Source organism: Dasypus novemcinctus, chromosome 21, assembly GCF_030445035.2.
Source record: "Dasypus novemcinctus isolate mDasNov1 chromosome 21, mDasNov1.1.hap2, whole genome shotgun sequence".
NCBI classification, from domain to species: domain Eukaryota; kingdom Metazoa; phylum Chordata; class Mammalia; order Cingulata; family Dasypodidae; genus Dasypus; species Dasypus novemcinctus.
Window position 1 is genome coordinate 27,777,885 of NC_080693.1, and position 20,296 is coordinate 27,798,180.

General features: G+C 56.5%; 1 protein-coding gene across 2 annotated transcripts in view; it reads right to left on the bottom strand.

Annotated features, from left to right (window-relative positions):
• Positions 1 to 19,688, bottom strand: part of PITPNM3 (PITPNM family member 3) — a 118,611-nt gene extending 98,923 nt beyond the window's left edge. Inside the window, exon 1 of one of the 2 annotated variants that reach the window (XM_058283732.2) lies at positions 19,572 to 19,688. In XM_058283732.2, coding sequence (XP_058139715.1) covers positions 19,572 to 19,593 — 22 coding nt within the window. In that variant the 5' untranslated portion in view covers positions 19,594 to 19,688. Of the gene's footprint in view, positions 1 to 19,490; positions 19,527 to 19,571 lie in introns of those variants that run through there. The other variant, XM_058283733.2, reaches the window with a different exon arrangement.
• Between the last annotated feature and the right edge of the window lie 608 nt (positions 19,689 to 20,296).

Sequence of the window (20,296 nt, forward strand, 5' to 3'; positions counted from 1 at the left end):
TCAGTGTGCCCAAGTGGGAAGGAATCAGTGTGCCCAAGTGGGGCAGGAATCAGTGTACCCAAGTGGGAAGGAATCAGTGTACCCAAGTGGGAAGGAATCAGTGTGCCCAAGTGGGGCAGGAATCAGTGTACCCAAGTGGGAAGGAATCAGTGTGCCCAAGTGGGGCAGGAGACAGTGTGCCCAAGTGGGGCAGGAGACAGTGTGCCCAAGTGGGAAGGAATCAGTATGCCCAAGTGGGAAGGAATCAGTGTGCCCAAGTGGGAAGGAATCAGTGTGCCCAAGTGGGAAGGAATCAGTGTGCCCAAGTGGGGCAGGAGACAGTGTGCCCAAGTGGGAAGGAATCAGTGTGCCCAAGTGGGAAGGAATCAGTGTACCCAAGTGGGGCAGGAATCAGTGTGCCCAAGTGGGAAGGAATCAGTGTGCCCAAGTGGGAAGGAATCAGTGTGCCCAAGTGGGGCAGGAGACAGTGTGCCCAAGTGGGAAGGAATCAGTATGCCCAAGTGGGAAGGAATCAGTATGCCCAAGTGGGAAGGAATCAGTGTACCCAAGTGAGGCAGGAATCAGTGTGCCCAAGTGGGAAGGAATCAGTGTGCCCAAGTGGGAAGGAATCAGTGTGCCCAAGTGGGAAGGAATCAGTGTACCCAAGTGAGGCAGGAATCAGTGTGCCCAAGTGGGAAGGAATCAGTGTGCCCAAGTGGGGCAGGAGACAGTGTGCCCAAGTGGGAAGGAATCAGTGTGCCCAAGTGGGAAGGAATCAGTGTGCCCAAGTGGGAAGGAATCAGTGTGCCCAAGTGGGAAGGAATCAGTGTACCCAAGTGAGGCAGGAATCAGTGTGCCCAAGTGGGAAGGAATCAGTGTGCCCAAGTGGGGCAGGAGACAGTGTGCCCAAGTGGGAAGGAATCAGTGTGCCCAAGTGGGAAGGAATCAGTGTGCCCAAGTGGGGCAGGAGACAGTGTGCCCAAGTGGGAAGGAATCAGTATGCCCAAGTGGGAAGGAATCAGTGTACCCAAGTGGGGCAGGAATCAGTGTGCCCAAGTGGGAAGGAATCAGTGTGCCCAAGTGGGAAGGAATCAGTGTGCCCAAGTGGCGTGGGCTGAGACCGAGGTTGGAGGCAGCCACGGGACTTCGCCAAGGTGACTCAGCATACTAGTCGGCAGAGGGTAAGTTTTGCTGTGTTAACAAACAAGCTCAGCTGCTTAAAACAACCATGGTTTATTGCTCACTCACACAAACATTGGAAGGGGCCCTGCTCATCGCGATCTCCCAAAGGCACCACCACCTTATGATGTCGCCATCTCAAAATGAGACTTTGTGTTCTGCCAAGGCAGGGGAGAAGAGAGCAGAAAATCACGCCTGGTCTCACACGCCTTTGCCCAGGAGTGCCCTGCTTCTAGTCACACCTCATTGGCCACAGGAGGTCTCATGGCCATGGACCACCTCAAGAGGAGGAGGAGGCGAGAACCAGACTTCCTAGCAAGCAATAGTCAGATCAGCTACACACAGCAAGGCCAGGCCGGGGCTAAGAGAAGGGGGCCTGGGTTCGAGCTCTGCCCTCTCTCTGCCACTAGCAACCTCAGGGGCAGTTCCCTTTCCACCCCATGGGCTCCGTTCCACCACCTATGCAATGGCAACAACAGTCAATCCCTAACTCGCAGGACCAGAAATAACGGGTGCTCAGGGAGGGACCGCAGGGGACCCGGGAATGGCAGCCACGGTGACTGATAGTCTCTACAGAGCCCCGTGTGTGGGGATGGGGCAGACAGGCTAGAGGACTTGCAGAGAGCAGGGGCTTTGTCCTGTCCCGGGCCCAGCAGAGGGAGGCCAGGGACTGCCCTAGGGCAGACTGCCCACCTTCCCTGCCACCTCCTTCCTCCGAGCTCCCCCTACTCAGGAGCTTGGGGACTCATGTGGAGCCAGCTGGCACATCCCGGAACCCCTCCCCATGGCCCTGGGACACGTGAAATGCGAGGGATTGCTGATGGATTAAAACCTAATTGTAGGTGGCGGACTTGGCCCAGTGGTTAGGGCGTCCGTCTATCACATGGGAGGTCCGCTGTTCAAACCCCGGGCCTCCTTGATCCATGTGGAGCTGGCCCATGTGCAGTGCTGATGCGTGTAAGGAGTGCCCTGCCACACAGGGGTGTCCCCCGCATAAGGGAACCCCCCATGCAAGGAGCCCATCCCGTAAGGAGAGCCACCCAGCGCGAAAGAGGGTGCAGCCTGCCCAGGAATGGTGCTGCAGCGGCGGGGAACTGACGCAGCAGGATGACGCAGGAAAGGGAAACACAGATTCCCATGCCGCTGACAACAGAAACGGACAAAGAAGATGCAGCAAATGGACACAGAGAGCAGACGGCCGGTGGGGGGGGGCGGGGGGCGGGGAGGGGGGGTGGCGGGAAGGGGAGAGAAATAAATAAATAAATAAATAAATAAATAAATAAATAAATAAATAAATAAATAAATCTTTAAAAAAAAAAAACCTAATTGTAGAAATTAAAGCCATAAAAGTGTTGGGAGAAAATCGACCCAGTAATTTTCCTTAGGAAATAATCAGAGAAGTACACAAAGATGGAGGTATACAGTTGACCATCTCAGTGTTCCAGCAATGCCAAAAAAACGCACAAAGTTCCACCATCCATCCACAAGGGACAGACGGCACATGTTCCCATCCAACCATATGAGGGAATTCTCTGCGACTGTTCATAGGATGAGGTCACTCTTTATGGACTGACATGGAAAGATGCCATGGCATACGGTTAGGAGGGAAAAAAAGGCAGGTAGTTCCCAGAACAGTATGTTCCTTATTATCCCATTTTTGAAAACTATATTAGCATATTTATACCTGTGGGACAACATGTTAGTTTAGAGATTAAGCTCTGGGGTTTAAGACGTCTGGATTCACACTCAGGTCTTGCCTCTTAGAGGCTGTGTGACGTTGGTTGAATCGCTTCACCTCTCTGAGCCGTCATTTCTTCATCTATAACGTGGGGATAGCGCATTCCTGCCTCAAGAGCTTGTTGTGAGGATTAAACAAAATGCCTCCAAGTGCTTAGCACAGTGCCTAGCATATAGCAAGTGTTGGCCATGATTATTATTATATAAAAAGGTATACGGCTGCATAAGTCTGGAAGGACATGCATAAGAGATTTTCTCCATGGAGCAGAATTTGGTGAAAACAGGCAAGCAGGACTTTTAGATTTTACAAGACACCTATAATTTTATGTGACCATTAATTTTATAAATTGAACTTATTTTTCAATTCGAAGATGCACATTTTTAACACTTTTACATGTTCGAAATTGGGATAGAGCTTACATGACGGTGTGTCATGATTTAATTGGTATTGTTTATTCTTTTGCAGGGATAAATCAAGTAGAGTTGCATCTTGCCATCAGTTGCTTCTTAGCTTGTAAGACGGTTTCAATGAATTGCAGTATTCTTCCCAGGGGCTTCCCCTCCTCCAGTTCCCAAGATTCTGTCCTCTGACCACAAGTATTCTGGCCACTACATCCCCACAGAGATCTAGGTCCCTATACCAGCAATGTTGTTGCCTCAGTTTCCCCAGTGAACAATAAGAAACCTGACAGAACTGTCCCTTAGGGCCTTTCAACTCTGGCTGATGCTCCAGGAGCCTGTCTGACATATAACAAATGCCAACTAACAAGTGAGAGGTGAGCATCCTCTCAGCCACAGCCAGGACACACCATGAGATGCACTCCTTGCAGAACCCGTGTCAGCCCTGCTCACCAACCCCACATTCTGGCACCCTAGAGTCCCTTTCCCAAAGCATAATGTCTTCCTGAAAGGAGAAGCCCACCCAGCCCAGCAACACAATCCACCTGCTGTGCCTCCTTCCCTGCCTACCACAAACTCCCAAACACACACCCAGCTCCTGCTCCATGGCTTGGCCATTCTGAGATACAGAAAAGGCAGAAAGCACAGGGAGCACTGACCTGCGAGTCACCTCTAGGTGCAAAGGAGGATTTGTCCCACATTTCCTGTGGGACCCTCTAAGTTTCTGACCCTCACCCACCAACGTGGGCAGCATGACAGGCTGATTTAGCAATTTCCCACCCACATACTCTGAATGTATGGCCAAGGGCTCTGAGAATCTAGATGCACCATAACTGTGTATTTCTAACACGGACATGGGACTGTTTTTCCAGTGTATGTGGGAGAAACTCTAGCTAGCGCAATAACACAAGACAAAGAAATAAAAGATGTACAGATTGGGATGGAAGAAATAAAATTGTCTTTATTCTCAGGTGACACAGTTGTCTATGCAGAAAACAAAAACTACAAAATCTACAAAAGACTCCTGGAACTAATAAGCAAGTGTAGCAAAACTGCATGGTATAAGGGCAATATGTAAAAGCCAACTGCATCCCTATATACCAAAAATGAAAACTGGAACTTGAAATTGAAAAAACCAATATCATTTACAATAGTGGGGGGGAAAGAAGGGCTTAGTTATAAACCAAACACATGTGGAAACTTTTGGGCTCCAAAAAATACAGTCACTTAAAATTCTTTCTGCATTTATATTAATTTTACGCTTTCTCTATCAATAGATGCTAAGTGTCATCATACTATATGAATAGATACATACGAATATCTCTCGCTATCCAGATCTACCCAGTCCTGAGAATCAAGAATCTGGCGAGCAAGGGAAGTTATATTATCCTCATCTCTTCAGTCCCCTGTATTTGGGATTGAACATCAAGACTTTAAGTAGTGATGGACTCATCTGAAGATTTATCTGCATCTCTTTGGTCCCCAAGTTTGAAGGGCAAGGCTTCAGCTAGTGGCTCTGAATACAGCAGCCCCCATACATGTACAATATACACTTAATCCAAGATGAAGGGCAAATGCATTTCTGCACGCCCCACCTGCAAACAGCGTGTGCTACAGCCTGAGGGAGAGAGGGGGCTGGAGGACATGCGCCTCGCTCACCGTGCCCCCATGCCCACGCCAGGTAGGCAGCCATCACCACCGGTTACTCTGATGACATACGTGACGGGCTGGCCTTCGTGAGATTACCAGGGGCAAAACTGGGGCCGGAGGCGAAGGCTGCAGCGGGGGCATTTGGGCTCCATTTGAGGAGATGTTCTCCCAGCTAGAGGCAGGGAGAGAAGAGACTGTTGGGTATCAACGGGTGCTTCTCATCCCAAGGACACATCCATTCAATAAAGGACTCTTGGGTGCCCCCTGTACACCGGGTACGGTGTCAGAAGCTGGGGACACGGTGGTGAAGAAGAGGGCCAGGGTGACAGAGAGGGGATCTCGCAAGGTCCCATTCTGCACAGGGTGAGGGGCAAGCGCATCTGAAACAAGGAACCAGCGAAGGTCACTTCAGCAGTGGAAAGTGCTCGGAAGAAAATTATGCCTCTCCCTTCCTGGTTTCCACCGTGCCCACCTTCCTCAAGGCCCTCTCACAGCATAATTATAGCCTAAAGAACAGACAGGTAAAGACATGTGCATTTGTACCTCCACAGAGGGATAAGGACAAGGGAAATAGCCCCAGTCATCACAAGAATTCTGACCCCTATTTTCATTATAAACGCTAAACTCACATAAAAGTGTGTCTCCCTTCCACTTCAAACGTATAGCTGACTCTCCTTTCAGAGAAGCCTCTGCCTTATTATGGTGACTCTCCTTTGGTGTCAAAGTATAGACCTGAATTTCTCTTCAAATGCATCTTTTCCCTTGTTTACTGTTATTCTCCTTGTTTGCAAAATGTGTATGTGCGCTGCTTTTTGAAGGTATACTAGATGTTTGTTTAAATGTGACACCAGGCCCGTGCTCCCCTCAGGCTGGGGCTGCCAAAAACAACTTCTGGAGTGGTTGTGGGGGCTGGTTCTCAGTTATACCCTTATACCAAAAAAGAACCTATAACACTGGGTATGTCAAGAACAAGGAGCCACCGTCACCTGACTTCTTCATCTCTTCCTCCAGCACGTCAAAAGTCATATTTCAAAATAAGGAAAGGCGATGGAGAGAGGGTCCTTGGAGGGCTCTGCCTCTGAGGAGAAGACCTTTCTGAAAAGGCACCAGGTGAGCTGAGGCTTGAATAATGAGGAAGAGCCAGGCACGCTAAGTGTGTGTGCGTATGTGCACGAGTGTCACACTCACTCATGCACACACACACGCCTGCGGGATGGATGAGGCAGGTGCTTGGATGAGAACATTTCTGGAAGAAGGAATCGCAAGGGCAAAGGTAGGCATGAGCTTGGCATATCCAACGGACAGAAAGAAGCCCACGTGGCTGGAGCCCAGAGATGGGCAGGTACGGGATGAGGCGGGAGAGGACACAGAGCCAGATGAGGTAGGACATGGCATTTCATGGGACAGGTGGGTCCATTAAGGAAGAGAGGGATACAGAAGTCCTAAAGGGTGAGAACGGCTCCTGGTGGGTGTGGCCAGGTGCAGTTCAGGTGCGCCGAAGGGCACCTGGGGGTCCTGAGGGTCAGGGAAGAAGGGCGCCGGTGCTCCCAGAACAGCAAGAGCAAAGGCCAGGAGCACAAGCCCGGTCCTAGCACGGCCGGCCACCTTTCCCGGGACCCACAGACACCTCCTGTGCTCAGGCCAGGTGCATCGGTCTGGATGCATAATTCCCGGCCCCCGGGTGGATAAGGGCACTGCAGGGCATTCCTTCCCCTAGGGTCCCAAGCGTGAGCACACGTAAATATCCACAGGAGGCAGCCTGACGCTGGTGGGCACGTTTGGTGACATCCGACTCACACCCCAGTGGTACATCTTTGCCCGGTGGGGAGGAAACGGGGTTCATCCGCTACGGAGCACAAACGCAAGAGAGGGGTGCTGCGAGGGGGACATCCCCGGTGTCAGCCACCATCACGCCTTCCCATCAGGTCCTGGGTGAATCGTGCTTTAGCTGGCGACCCCGGCACCTGCAATGGAAGGGGTTGACTTCTCTTTAGGTGTCTCCATCTGACAGACAGCAGGGCTATGTCTTAAACTTCTCTGCACTTTCTGGGCCCAGCACAAGGTCCCCACTGGAGGACAGTCAAGAACTGTTGGACAAATGAGTAAGTGAATAAAAATGATCTCGGGGAGCAGATGAGGCTCAAGCAGTTGTGCACCTGCTTCCTACAAGAGAGGTCCTGGGCTCAGTTCCTGGTGCCTCCTAAAAACAAAAACCAAACAACAGGCAAGACAAACAGAAAAACCAACTCAGGAGAGCTGATGTGGCTCAGTGCTTGAGTACCAGCTTCTCAAATTCGAGGTCCTGGGTTCAATCCCCAGCCCTGGTACCTCAAAAAAAAAAAAAAAAAAAAATCTGCTGGAGGTAAACAATGTGCCAGACACTCTGCTAGCTGCTTTAGGGACATTGTCCAAATTCATCCTAACAAAACTCAGGGGAGTTGTGTGGTGGTCTGAAGCTGTATGGACCCCAGAAAAGCATGTTCTCAAAGTCAATCCATTCCTGTGGGTGAGGACCCATTGTAAGCAGGACCTCTTGGTGGGGTCTTCAGTTAAGATGTGACCTCATTCAGGGTGGGTCTTACTCATCTTCCCGGAGTCCTTTATAAGAGAATGAAAATTCAGACAAAGAGAGAAAGCCAGGGAAGCATGAAACTGAAAGCAACAAAACCTGGAAGAGGAGGCAGAGCCCAGCAGACGCCGCCATGTCCCTTGCCATGTGACAGAGGAGTCCAGGATCACCAGCCGCTGCTCTCTGGAGAGAAAGCATCGCCTGAAGATGCCTTGATTAGGACATTTTTCTCAGCCTTGAAACTGTAAGCTTGAAAGCTAATAAATTCCCACTGTTAAAAGCCAACCCATTTTATGGTATCTGCTTTTGGGAGCCTAGCAAACTAAAACAAGTAGGAATAATGAAGGCCTGTTTTGCAGCTAAGGAAATAAAGGCCCAGAAGTGAGCCGTTGTGTGCTCAAGGTCATAAAGCTAGTAAGGGGGGAGGCAGGATTTGAACTCAGGTCCATCTGACTCCAGGGCGTGTGCCCAGGACCACCGTGCTCTGCTGTAAGGTATAAAAATAAATTCAAGAGCATGCAGAGCGGGGGTCCTAGGTCTCCTCTCTCCATCGCCTGCTCTGGGCCAATACTAAGCCTCCATCTGCTGCCCGCTGGCTGGGCAAGGGGCCAGAGGCCCGGCCCTGGCTCTGTGGGGAGGGGAGCCCCAGCCCTGGAGGCTCAGCTCTCCCCCTTCTACAACCACCTGCCCGCCAGGTCCATAAATTAGCCTCTGGGGATCCATGCGTCTGTGTGAGAATCTAAGAGGTGCCTAGTATCACACAAGCACCCGTCACTGCGCACGGCTGTGTAAGAGCATGTGTGTGTGAGCACGCCTCAGAGAGTGTGAGTCTCCCCAACCCTTCCTAAAACGATTTCCAAGACACATACTTTCATGTACCCTCCTGTATTCTCTCTCTCGCTCTCTCTCTTTCACACACTTAGACACACACACCAAACACACATAAATCAGCTCTCAGCCCTAGGTGAAAATTTAGCAAGGAGGTGAAAGCTTGGGCAATGGAGCAACACAAACCTGGGTTCAGCGCTGCCACTTGCTAGTCTATGACCCGAAGCACATTAGCCTCTCTGCACCCCACTTTTCTCACCCATGAAATGGTTATCTCAATCCCTGCACACTGGTAAGAGATTTAACGAAGACCTGCCGAAGAGTCCGGGCCGGGGCGTGCCACGAGGGAAATGGGGGCCCTCGTCCGCTAGGGTCGAGGGGGGCCTGAGAGAGGCTCTGGCGGCATCTGCACCCACTGGCGCTGCCTGCACCACCACTTCCAGACTGCAGAGGTGGCACCGAGCCCTCCACGGCCCAGTCCCCCTCCTCCGGCAAACCCTCCTCCCAGCCCACCCTCACGGCCACCTTGACTAGAAACCTTAACTCAGGAGAAAAGTAAAAAGAGACTACCCCCCCCCCACCCCAGCTATTCAGAGAGAGAAATGGCCCTCCACGCCCCACCAATGCCCTGATTTCCCAGCGGCGCTCCAGGCTGGGCCCTGCGGTGGGAGGGGCTGCTGGGCACCCTCCCCACTCTCTCCTCTGGCCCACGGGGACCCGTCGAGGTTGAAGCTGCACCGCCCCACTGTGCCAGGCCCCAGCTGGCCTCCCCAGCCTGGGTGCAGCCCAAGTGTCCTGGCTCAGATCCTTGGCTCTGCCGCCCACCTCAGCCCTGGGCCCCGGGGACACAGGAAGCTGCAGAGAGGCAGACAGGAGCAGCCGCGGCCTGAGGACAAAACCCCCACTGCTCTCCCTCTGTCTGGAGGGAAAGGCCTTGCCCAGGAAGTGCCTGGCTCAGTAAAAGGAGGCGCATGGGCACCGGCTGAGTCTTCTGGGTCAGACCTTGGGCCAGATGGTGCGTGGAGGAAGGAGTGGGGGACAGCTGAGCTGGAGCAGGCCCTGCCCTGGGGAGTGCCCGTCTGGGGGCCAAGCCCCGCCCTGCAGGGAGCACAGATCACAGGTGCAGCGAAGGCAGCACTGCCGCCTGGGCTCAGCTACACGCACACCTGGCCGATGGTAGGGGCAGGGCCTCAGCAGATGCACGCCGCACCTCCCAGACAGACACCTGCGGCCCGGAAGGCAGGAGGGCCGTGGGCGACCGCCGTGCCGGCTACTGCCCCGGTGTGGCACGCACAGTTCCCAGACCTCTAGGGAGGCCCCAGTGCCAGGGAGCATGGCCTGCTGGCCTGTGGGCCCCTGACTCTGGCCACAGCTTCCGTGCCCAGCCCCACCTGAGGCTGCATCTGAACCCACGGCCTGGCGATACCTGATGGACTCCATCTGTGCTTTGGGGGAAGAGAAGAGGAGAGGGTTGAGAGGGGGTAAAAGGCGCTGCAGGGCCTGGAGCGCTTGGACCATTTAGATGGCCCTTTCCCCTCCCCCTTCTCTCTCCTTCTCTCCCCTCCTGTCCCATCGGCTCACACTCACACACGCCAACAAGAAGGGCAGGTTCTACGGCACAAGCATCTGCCTCTGACCCCTGACTGGACGTGACTAAAATAATCCGGCTCAGGGAGCGCCGCGGGCACGTGCAGCCCTGGGCCCACCCGGCAGGCACGGCGCCCCACGCACTTCGAGGCGCACCCTCTGCACCTCCTCTCTGGCCCGGGCCCCAGAGGTCCACTTGCAGGACTCAGAAGGGGTTGGTTTGGAGAGCCCAGGAGAAAGTCCTACGACAGGGGGTGATTGCCAAGGCCTCCTCTGCCGCCCCCATGGAGACTTCCTAGCTGGGCGCCCACCCTGGCAGGCTTCTCCTCCTCTCTCACGGGAACCACTGTCCCAGCCCCAGTTGACGGCTGAGTTTCCATTCCAGCTCTACCACTTGCCAATTGCAGACCTCAGTAAGTGTCCCTAAGCTGCTCTGCCTCGGTTTCCTCTTCTGTAAAATGAAGATAATCATAGAACTTACTTCATGGGGTGACCACAAGGATTAAATCAATGAACATTTAAATGTCTGGCATTCATCAGTGCAATAAAGGGATGTGTTAAATAAATTAAATAAGCCACGTCATCCAAGGGCTTTTCTTTGGTTCTTTCCTCTGCAGAAGCTTTCCAAGGGCCTCATCAGACCCCCAGAATGGGAGCTCAGAGAGCAAAGCAGGGACGCTCTCCTCCATCCTCCCTACGCTCTGGGGGCTGCCCCTGGCGCAAGGCTGATCCCTCTCTCCTCTCCCATGCGTGGTCCCCCGGGGCTGTGTCTTATCCGCTTCCCCAGAGGTGAGCTACTCACGGTCAGGACCCGCTCCTTCTCTCCCCACCTCCCCTCCCACCAATCTGGGCCCCAGTAACCGGCTGCACTGGGAAGCCCCCATGAGAGCTGTTTTTCCCCTCTGGACCTTTGCTCCTGCAGGTCCTGATGCCAGAAATGTCCTCCCTCCCGCACCCCACGCCCATCCCCATTCCTTGACCCCTGGCCTGGGCTGGATGCCTGCCTCCTCCGGGCATCCGAAACACCCTGCATCCGAGTAGCTGTTTGTGCTGTGGATCCAGGCCTGCCTCGCCCACTAGCCGCAGGCTCCCTTGGGCGGGAGCTGGTCTGATTCCTCTCTGGGTCCACAGCCTCGCCCCGCTCAGGGCCCGCACAGAGAAAGCTTGTATTATGCTCAGCATGGCCCAGCGCAGGGTAGATCTCAGGAGGGCTCCCTGTCCCAGGAGCATCCAACAGGACATGTCCTCAGAACCCCTCCCTGCTCAGGATGAACTTGGGGACCAGGCCAATCCAGGGTCACCCAGCCCACACTCAGCCCTGAAGGGGCTGTGGGGCCACCCAGGGAGCGACCAGAAGAAGCTGCTTCCAGAAAAAGGCATTACCGAAAGGAAACCAGCCCTGGTTGGGGGTTGGTTGCTATAGAAACACGTCCTAACTATCTCCCAAACCGCTGTGTGCGCCACTGATGAGCTTGTGTGCCGGGCCGTTTCAGGGGATGTGCTGGGAGCCCCAGAAGAGTCTGTCTGCTGGGTGCTCAGTACCTGGAGCCGAGATCCTAGCAGGCCCAGGCAGGCATCCAGCTTCCAGGAGAACCAGGCCAGTCCCTGGGTAGAGCACCCAAGGACGGAGGCCGAGGCATCGGGCTGCACAAGCATTCTGAGTGCAACTCAGGTCCCGGGACTAGCCACAGCCCAAACCTTGAACTTGGCCACAGATGAAATCACAGCGCTGACCAGAGACCAAGCCACAAACCCAGCCACAGACTAAGCCTCCGTCCAGTCACAGTCCAAGCCACAAATTCAGCAAAAACTTAGCAATGACTCCGGCTACAGACCAAGATCTGACCTTGACCCTGGCCACAGACAGTACTGAGCATAACCAAGGGATCGTATCCGACGGTCTTAAGGAGATTTTCACAGCAAGCACGCTGGTCTATACGGCATTTTATACGACTTCCAGGGATTGTCACAGCCTTGGCTTGCCATCATCTTCACATCAGCCCACCAAGGTCAGTCAAGAGGGCCTTAAGATTCCTGCTTACAGAAGAGAACACCGACGCCCAGAGAAGGAAGCTGACTTGCCTACTGTCACACCCTCTGCTTCCAGGGGGTGTGACTAGAATCCAGGACTCCAAGCAGGACGCAGTTGGCCAAACCAGTTGCTTTGGGAAAGATGTGCTTTTTGAAGACCTCCTGGTTTCTCATAAATATGCCATTTAAATACCCATTAATTACCTTATTTAGGAGATAATTAGTGATTAATGGCCTTGGCTATCTATTGTACTTTCGTTTGCTCTGCCAATTAGGCTCCCAACAGTTCTGAATTATTTGGAATAATTCTCCCAGGGCCCAGATGTCCCCCACTCTGTCCCGCCAGACTCTAGCTCCATAAGGAGGAGGCGTTCTCTTCCTTCCTACGGGAGCTCCCCACAGCACCTGCCACCGAGCCCCTGGCGGGGCCCACAGAATCCTCAGAAGTTGGGGCGGAGGGGCAGCCAAGAAGCAGGTCAGAGGGACCCCTCAGGCAGGCAGGAAGACACCCCTTCCAGCCATCCCAGAAGTGGAGCACAGGAGCTGAGGGTCCAGGGCCAAAGCAGGGGATTGGGAGGCTGGGGTGGGATCACGGACTCCTCAGAGGGGGCTGGGGGGCTTTTTCGGAGACCACCACCTCAGTGACACTGCCAGCTTTTTGGTAAAGGCATCCAAAGCTACCATCAGCCTGAAGGAGACGCCAAGGCGGGAGCGGCCCTTCCCAACAAGGGCCGGTGGAGCGCCCCGCAGGTGATGGCCGCTCTTAGGGAGGATGGCGCCCAAAGCTGCCTCTGGCCGCAGGCCTTCCTTCTGGGGCCAAATCACCCTGCTGGGCACTGCCAGCCAGGGCCCTGGAGGGGGCTGGACGACGCTGTCATCTCTTGGCTGCTCCAGATTATACTGATCAAGAAGGAAACAAAAAGGCGAGAAGGGGACCCACCCCTCCCCCTGGGCAGCGCTGGGAAGGCTGAAAATAGCTCTTTTTACCACAAGGGATGAATGATTCCAGAGTTGTTCATCTGGGACCAGCCTCATGGGGGTGGTGGAGGGAGAGGGAAGTGGAGAGTGAGAAGAGAAGGTGGCCACAGGGGTCACAGCGGGGCAAAGGAGCTCTGGCAAAGCAGGGCTGTGACGTGGGCCCGATTTGGAACAGGTCAGCAAAGGTCACAGGGCGCTGGTGAGGGGCGGCTGCGACGCTCAGAGCCCTGGGAAGGCAGGCTCCTAGGACAGCGCACAGCATTCTGGCTGCCAGCCTCCCCGGCTCACAGCCCCAGATTCTGCACACCTAGGTCTCTTCCCAAGGAGGTCAGGAGCGCAGGACGTGATGTGCTCTGCAAATACCGAGAGCCGAACAAACAGGACAGCGTCAGCCGCAGGCGGCCGGACGAGGCCTCTCGGATGCACCAGAACGCAACGCCCCTCCCAGGCAGAGCCCAGGCGTTTCTATTTTTGCTTTCAACCCTTGTTTGGCATCCCCAGCTAACAGACGGCTACTTCCCCTCCAGAATAATGGCTCATCTGGGAGGAGGGACACCTCCTCCGGGCCTCCCTGGCCCCAGCTTTGCTCCCAGGCAGGCTGAGCCCCCTAAAGGAGGAGGAGTTTCCCATAAGCCCAGGCCCGTGCCTGGGCAGGTGGTCCTATTCGGGCTCACCAGCACTCACCCCAAAAGCCTAGAGGTAACAGCCCCACCCACACTCAAGAAGAACTCTGGTTTCCAGTCAGGAATTCAAATCCAGCCTGCCCTCTGCCAACCCGGACCACATCAACTGACCTCCAACCACAACTACCAAGCCCTCCTCCTAGGAGCCCTCCTGAGTTCACCCCCACCATGCCCAACTCTGGCCACAGAGAATGCAGAGATGGAGCCCCAACATGCCACAGGCTGCACCCCCAAACCCCACCCTGTGTGTCCACCTAGACTCCCAGCCTGCCCTGGGTTAGCATCACAAATGCAACCATCAGATGGAAAGAGGCTGGCTCGGTGGGGCCCGACTGCTGGGACCCACCTCCCGCCCAGAGCTGTGGGCCAGGAGGCTCCCCACCCCCTGGCCACCCTCCCCACACACGCACCCCAGGGGAGCCGGTGGCCACACAGCTGTGCAGGCCTCCGCAGGCAGACGTGGGGTCTGGAGGTGGCATTTACCTCCGGAGTGACTCACTAACGCTTGCATTCCTTTGCGCAAGGGGATGCAATTTAGCATTTTCTTTCTCTCTAGAAAACAAGAATTTAAAAAGAGAATATAGAGAGATTTGAGGGAGTGGGCGGGGAGTTCAAATCTCATTTAATTTCCCAACTTATTTGCCATGCATTCTCTCCTCCCCACCCTTCCGCCCCCAGCCCTTCCCTGGGGGCCCTTTCAGCCACCCCATTCCCTCTGCAGGGCTCCCGGCTGCAGATCTGGTGATAGGCTGGGACCCGGGACCCCAGGGAGGCAGGGACTCTCCACATCCAAGTCCTTAGCTTCCCATCAATGCCCCCATCCCCGACCATCCTTCTGGGAGGATCAGTGTGAGGGGGTGTGACCCTCCAGATGCAGTGAAGCCTGCTGCAAGGGAGGCCTTGAAAAGAGAACGGGGGAATGAGTGCTGGAGGGGAATTCAAGCTCATCCCGACCCCTGAACTCTTCCCATCCTCTTCCTCTTCTACAGATGGGGAAACTGAGGCCCAGAGTGGGCAGTGGACTAGGTGGATAGTCTACTAGTGCAGAGCCAGGTCTGGGACTCGGTTTCATTAGATAATTTAACTCCTAGGAATAGCAATTCCAAGAGTAGGAGAAACCTAAATTTCCTCTTTGCAGCCTGGGCTCTCACTTGATATGTGATTCTAGGACCCAGACACTTAACGCTTCTGGCCTCAGTTTTCTTACCCATAAAATGGGAATAACAATGTCCTGACCTCCAAGAGATTCTGTCAAGCCACTGGATAGGAAAGCATTTTGAGGACTGTTGTTAAAAAAAATGAGCCAGCTTGTTCCCATTAAACCAAACCTCCCAGGATGCTAATCCTTGACTGTGTCCCTCCCTCTCCCAAGCCTGGAATCCCAGAGAATTCCTGGGAGGCAGCTGGGTCCTACCAGGAAGTCTCCAAGCCCCACAGCCTCTGTGGCCTCTGGGAGTTCTTGCACGCACCCACACACACACACACACACACACACACATCTCTGAAAGGGAAACGACACCAGACCTCAGATGAGGACCGGGAATGTTCCTTTCTGGCCCCAGTGTCCCAAACTACATAATTGGCAGGTGGGACTGGAAGATCTCTAAGCCTCTTCCAGCTAGGAAATATCACAGTATATTAGGATTATGGGAAGAAAACGTCACACCTTCTGGGCAAGCCAATCCAGACACGGCCCCAGCAAGCAGCCTCTAGCCATGTCCCCACTCAGATTCTGTGCCCGCCACTGGGCTCCCAAGTCACAAGGGCCTCGAATGAGGGGAGCAGGCTTAAAGTGGGGTACCTCTGCGTAAGCTGCACTGTCCTCGGCTCAGGCAAGGACACAGAGGCAACAAAGGGTACCATGCCAGGGCCTGCAGGCTGGCTGCCCTGGAAAGGGCACTCTACAGGGATTGGTGTTTGCACTTGGGACCATGAAACCCCACACAGTCCAGCATTTCTCCAATGGCAAGGAAGTCCAGGAAGGCTTCCTGGAGGCAGAGTGTTAGGAAGGCCATGATTCTGGATTGGCCTTACTTTCCCCCCAGGGACCTAAGAAGGGATTTTGCACATCCCTTATAGAGTCTGAACACCATTCCTAAGACACAGAGCTAGCAAAGCAATCCTGGGAGTTTCTCCAAGTCCTGCCTCAAATCCCCGGTACCTCCCCCAGGTCCTGGAAATCCTAGGGCTGTCCCCTTTCCCAAACTTCCAAATGTTCCCTTCCCTGAGAGCCCCTGACCTGGGAGCCCTGGAGCCCAGGTCCCAGAGAAGGTGTGGCTTTGAGGTGGTGAGAGGGTGCAGGCCTGCCTCCCTGAGCCAGGTTCAATGCACGGCTCCAGAAACTCGGGTTCTAGGCCCACCCCCTGCCCAGGCCTCGGGGTCCCCTGTTAACCAGGGCTCTGCCCATGCGTGTCTGGAAGCATCCCCAGCACTGCCCTTCGTGGGATCAGTCTTTTACTCACTCAGTGACCAGGCTGGCTACACTTCTTCCCTCAGCAGAGGAGAGAAAACTGGTTCCTCCAGCCTGCACGGCCCAGCCTCAGCTTTCTAGACCTTCCTGCCCTGGCCCGAGAGGCTCCAAGACCCTCTTGGCGGAGGCTCTGTTCCCGCCCAGGTCACCAGGCCTCCTCCCCACAGCCTGCTGGGGTTCAGGGGAAGGGCCAGGGACAGGTAAGAGGAGGGGAGGGGCAGGCTGGCAAGAACCAGACCACGCCTGCCCCAGCCAAGGCAGCGCCGCCAGGCTGGCTGCTCTCCGCGCAGCCAGGGGGACTGTCTGAACACCCCGGTCTCCCCAGAGCACTCCTGCTCCACGCTGCTCGCACTCTCATGAGCCCCTTTTAGCCCTCTGCACCCGTTTAGGAACTACTCTCCCCCCAGCCCCGAAGCCAGCCAGATTCCTCCACTCCTGGACAGCTCCACACTCACAGACGCCTCTCCCAGTCCAACCTCCCAGCCTTTGTCCAAGCCCTTCCCCCTCACCTAGAGCACCCCCCCTTGCCACCTCTGACCATCTTAAGGCCCGTCTCCTGGAGATGCATCATTTCCAGCCCCGTGCTGGCTGGTTTCTCTGTCTGCGCTGCACTTGAGGCCTGCCCTCTGGACTCTGAACTCTAAATAGGGCCCCCGAATGCCCCACTCCCTCCCTCCCAGCAGCCTGCACCTCCATGGAAGCCCCCCTCCTCCCGTGTCCCCCAGACTGAGAGCTGGGGGGCAAGACCAAGGGCTCTCCTTCCCTCACTTCTCCCCTCAGAACTGGACAGGGGCCACCCTAACGCTTCCTGTCTATCAATGAAACTTCCCCGGAGACTGGGAACTGTAGTAACCCATTTGGGATCCACCCCCTGAAGTTTGATCCAATCCATTCTGGGACCTGGTTACATTTTCTCTTGTACCTGCATTTTCCCAGCCATTGTGAAAATCCCCTCCTTGTCTCCCTTTAGCTCCTGCCTGACACACCTGATGCCAAGCCCTGCTGCTCAGGCTGCGCACCGCACAACCACGGGGGGCACCACTCACCAGGCCGTGAGGTGAGCCTGCTGGAGTTATGCATGATGGTAGTCCTGGGGGGCCCAACTCCCCATCTTCTTCCTCAATCAGTTGGCTCCTTTGTGAGTTTTTAGAGGTGGTGACTCACAGGTCACGGAGCAGACCCCTCACTCGTGCGCCATGTCCCCACAGTCTGCACCTCCGGCCTTCAGCCTCCCTTTGTTCTTGGGGCGATCCCTGGCCATTCCTGTCCACCAGTCACCCCTTTCTGCATTACATTCCCTCCTCAGTTTCCCCATCTGTAAGGAGAGGGCCTTGGGCTCCTGGTCTCCGAGGATTTTCTCCATTGTAATCCTCAGCAATCTCTTCTACACAGGTTTTGCCCATAGTGGGGAGGTGACTCCCCCATGGGGAGAGGTGAGACATTTACAAAACGCAAAAGAGCCTGGAAGGGCAGCGGAAAGAAGTCATCAGATCCGGCCAGGGGCGGTCCCCAAAGGTACCTTGGTGTGGCAGCTGAGTGCAAGAGAGGAGCCCGGGCAGTTCCCGCCACAGAGGAGGGGGCTCTGTGCCCTGCGGGAAAAGGGTCAAGCATGAAATTGCAGCAGGAAAGCCAGAATGTTAGAACAGCCCGAGGCACCAGTGCTGTCAGCAGGGCAGTTTTTCCACCTGCCACTGGAACAAATCCCCACAGCCTCTCAGCCGGGGATGAATGGGCCAAGGCAAAGGGGTGGGACGTCACCTCTAGGGCAGGGGTGACATATCCGGGCAGCGATGGAGCAAATGACCTGACCGTCCAACAGCCCAAGACTAGGGTCCTGGCTCTGCCCAGACCCTCCGGACCACCTCGAGTGAGCCACTTTACTGAGGACGTTTCCACATGTTTTAAAATGGGGAGAGTCACATTTCCTACCACCCAGGATCAGAGCACAGGAAAGTTTTTCCCACCGAGTCTGTACCTAGTAAAGGTAGCCAGCTGTTAACTGCTGTGATGATGACAGTGTCCTGACAGGTGAGCTGTGCACATGGTACACGCACATACACGCACGCACATACAGTAGGCAGCGTGGTAGGCGGGGCACACACCCTGCCATGTGCCCTTTGGAGGAGGGGGCGTGGGTAGGGATCCGGCTGGGCAAGGGAGGAGGGGGTAGCCAGGAGCCTTTTCCAGCCACAATGGTGTCATCTCGCCATGCCTCCCTCAGGAGGGGAAAAGGGAGGGAGGTGAGAAGGGGGGTGTCTGGATGTGTTCCATCCTTGCTGGGTCTCACACAACCAGCCCCGCTCCACAGGACTCCTTGGGGACCGAATGGGAGGAGATTCTCAAGCACCTGCCTGGTATGCCCGTTGCAGACACAGGGAGCTCGTGCTGGGCCCAGGATTCAGGGGTTGGGGCGGATGCACACACAGCCCGGTGGTATTCAGGCCCAGTTCACACTCATTCCATCACTGGAAGTTGCCTAGAGTGGATGGACAAGGTTCATGCCAGGCCATCGCCGGGTCCTAGGGGATGGCATCACGCCTGCCAACGTCACAGGCTGGGTGAGTTCATGGTGGATTCACACACTCCAGCCTCACCAGCCAGCACCGCTGAGACCACACTTGCTGCCGCCCGCTGCACGGCTGGCCCTGTGGGCACGGGCTTTCCTCCACCGGGCCTCCCCGGCACCCGCGGGTCCAAGTGTGCAAATAGGGGCTGAGTCTGGTCCACCTCTCCATCTCCAGAGCCCAGCTCAGGGCCTGGCATGGGGCAGATGCTGGTGAATGAACGTCTGGATGGATGAATGAAGGAATGACTAACGCCCACTCCCTCCTAAGGCTACACCTCCCGAGCCTGGAGAAGGGCAGAGCCCACAGGTCCCCAGGAGAGCCCCACCTTCAGATCTGCCGCACCTCCGCCTCCCAGGGACCGGTGTGGGGGGAGGGGGCCGCACGGTTCACTAGCGGGGAGACTCAGAGCACCCCTCCTTCCCAAGAATAAATCTGGGTCTCCTGACTGAGCCGGGGAGGCGGGGAGGGGGTGTGGGTATCGTGTCCCGGATAGATGGGGCGACAGGACAAGGAGGCGCGTCCTGGTTTGCGCTGGGGGGCGTGGGATGGAGCAGTGGCCACGGGACATCCCCTTCGGTGCCCGCGCCTCGGTCTGCCCAAGGCCTCCAGCGGGTGGTGAGAGCTCCCCAACAGAGGGACTGGACAGAGACGCCGCAGACCTGGCCCTTTACAGCGGGGCGATGGCGAGGGGGACGCGGTGTCCCACGAGGTGACCGGGGGCGCAGGAAGGACGTGGGGCGCACGGAGCCCCCTCTCCACCCACCCGGGGTCTAGCAGCGCCGCTGCCCCTCCTACCGGCCCGGAACCTCCGCCCACCTGCACGAGGGGCTCACCTGAGCTGGCGGCCCCTCCCTGAGACGCGCGGGTCCCTCCCCCCGGGCCACCGGCCCTGCCCTCCCGGCGCCCGCCCTCACCTGCACGGCCCGCCTTGGCCATGTCCCGGGCGGCGGGCTCCGGCTGCGCTGCCCGCGCTCCTCGCGGCTCCCGGGCCCGGCCCCGGCCGCCGCGGTGCCTCCGGCCCCGAGCGGACTCCGAGCGCCGCGCCCCGAGCCCCCGCCCCGCTCGCCTCGGCTGCCGCCACCGCAGCCGCCGCCGCCTCGCCGCTCCCTCCCGCTCCCTTAAAGGCGCCGAGCGGCGGCCGCGCCGCCCCCCTCCCGCGCCGCCGGGGAGGGACTGACGAAGGAAGGCGCCCAACGCCGCCCCCGCGGGCCCGCACTCCCGCCCCGGGCCGCGGCCGCCGCGCTCCAGCCCGCTCCGCTTCGGCCGGCGCGGCCACCGCAGCGCGCTGGAGAGATCGCGCCTGGGACCCGGACCCGCGCAGAGACGCGGGGCAGAGACCGCGCGAGAGAACCTGCGGTCCTGATGGAGATGGGGACTGGGGGACAGGGGCACGGGGAGGGAGACACGAGACAGCCTTGGGGCAGGGACACCCAGGGGAGAGACAAATTCGGAGACCTGGAGACCCGGCCCTGGGAAAGAGTGACAAAGAGACAGAGGTGAGGAGAGAAGAAGGAAGACAGGGACACCGAGGCTCCACGATCCCAAGAGAGACAGGTGGCTCCAGGGACCACACACAAGAGAGGGACCCCTGCATCAGTCCCCAGCAGAAGGCTTCCGGATGGTGGGCAGCCCTGACCTG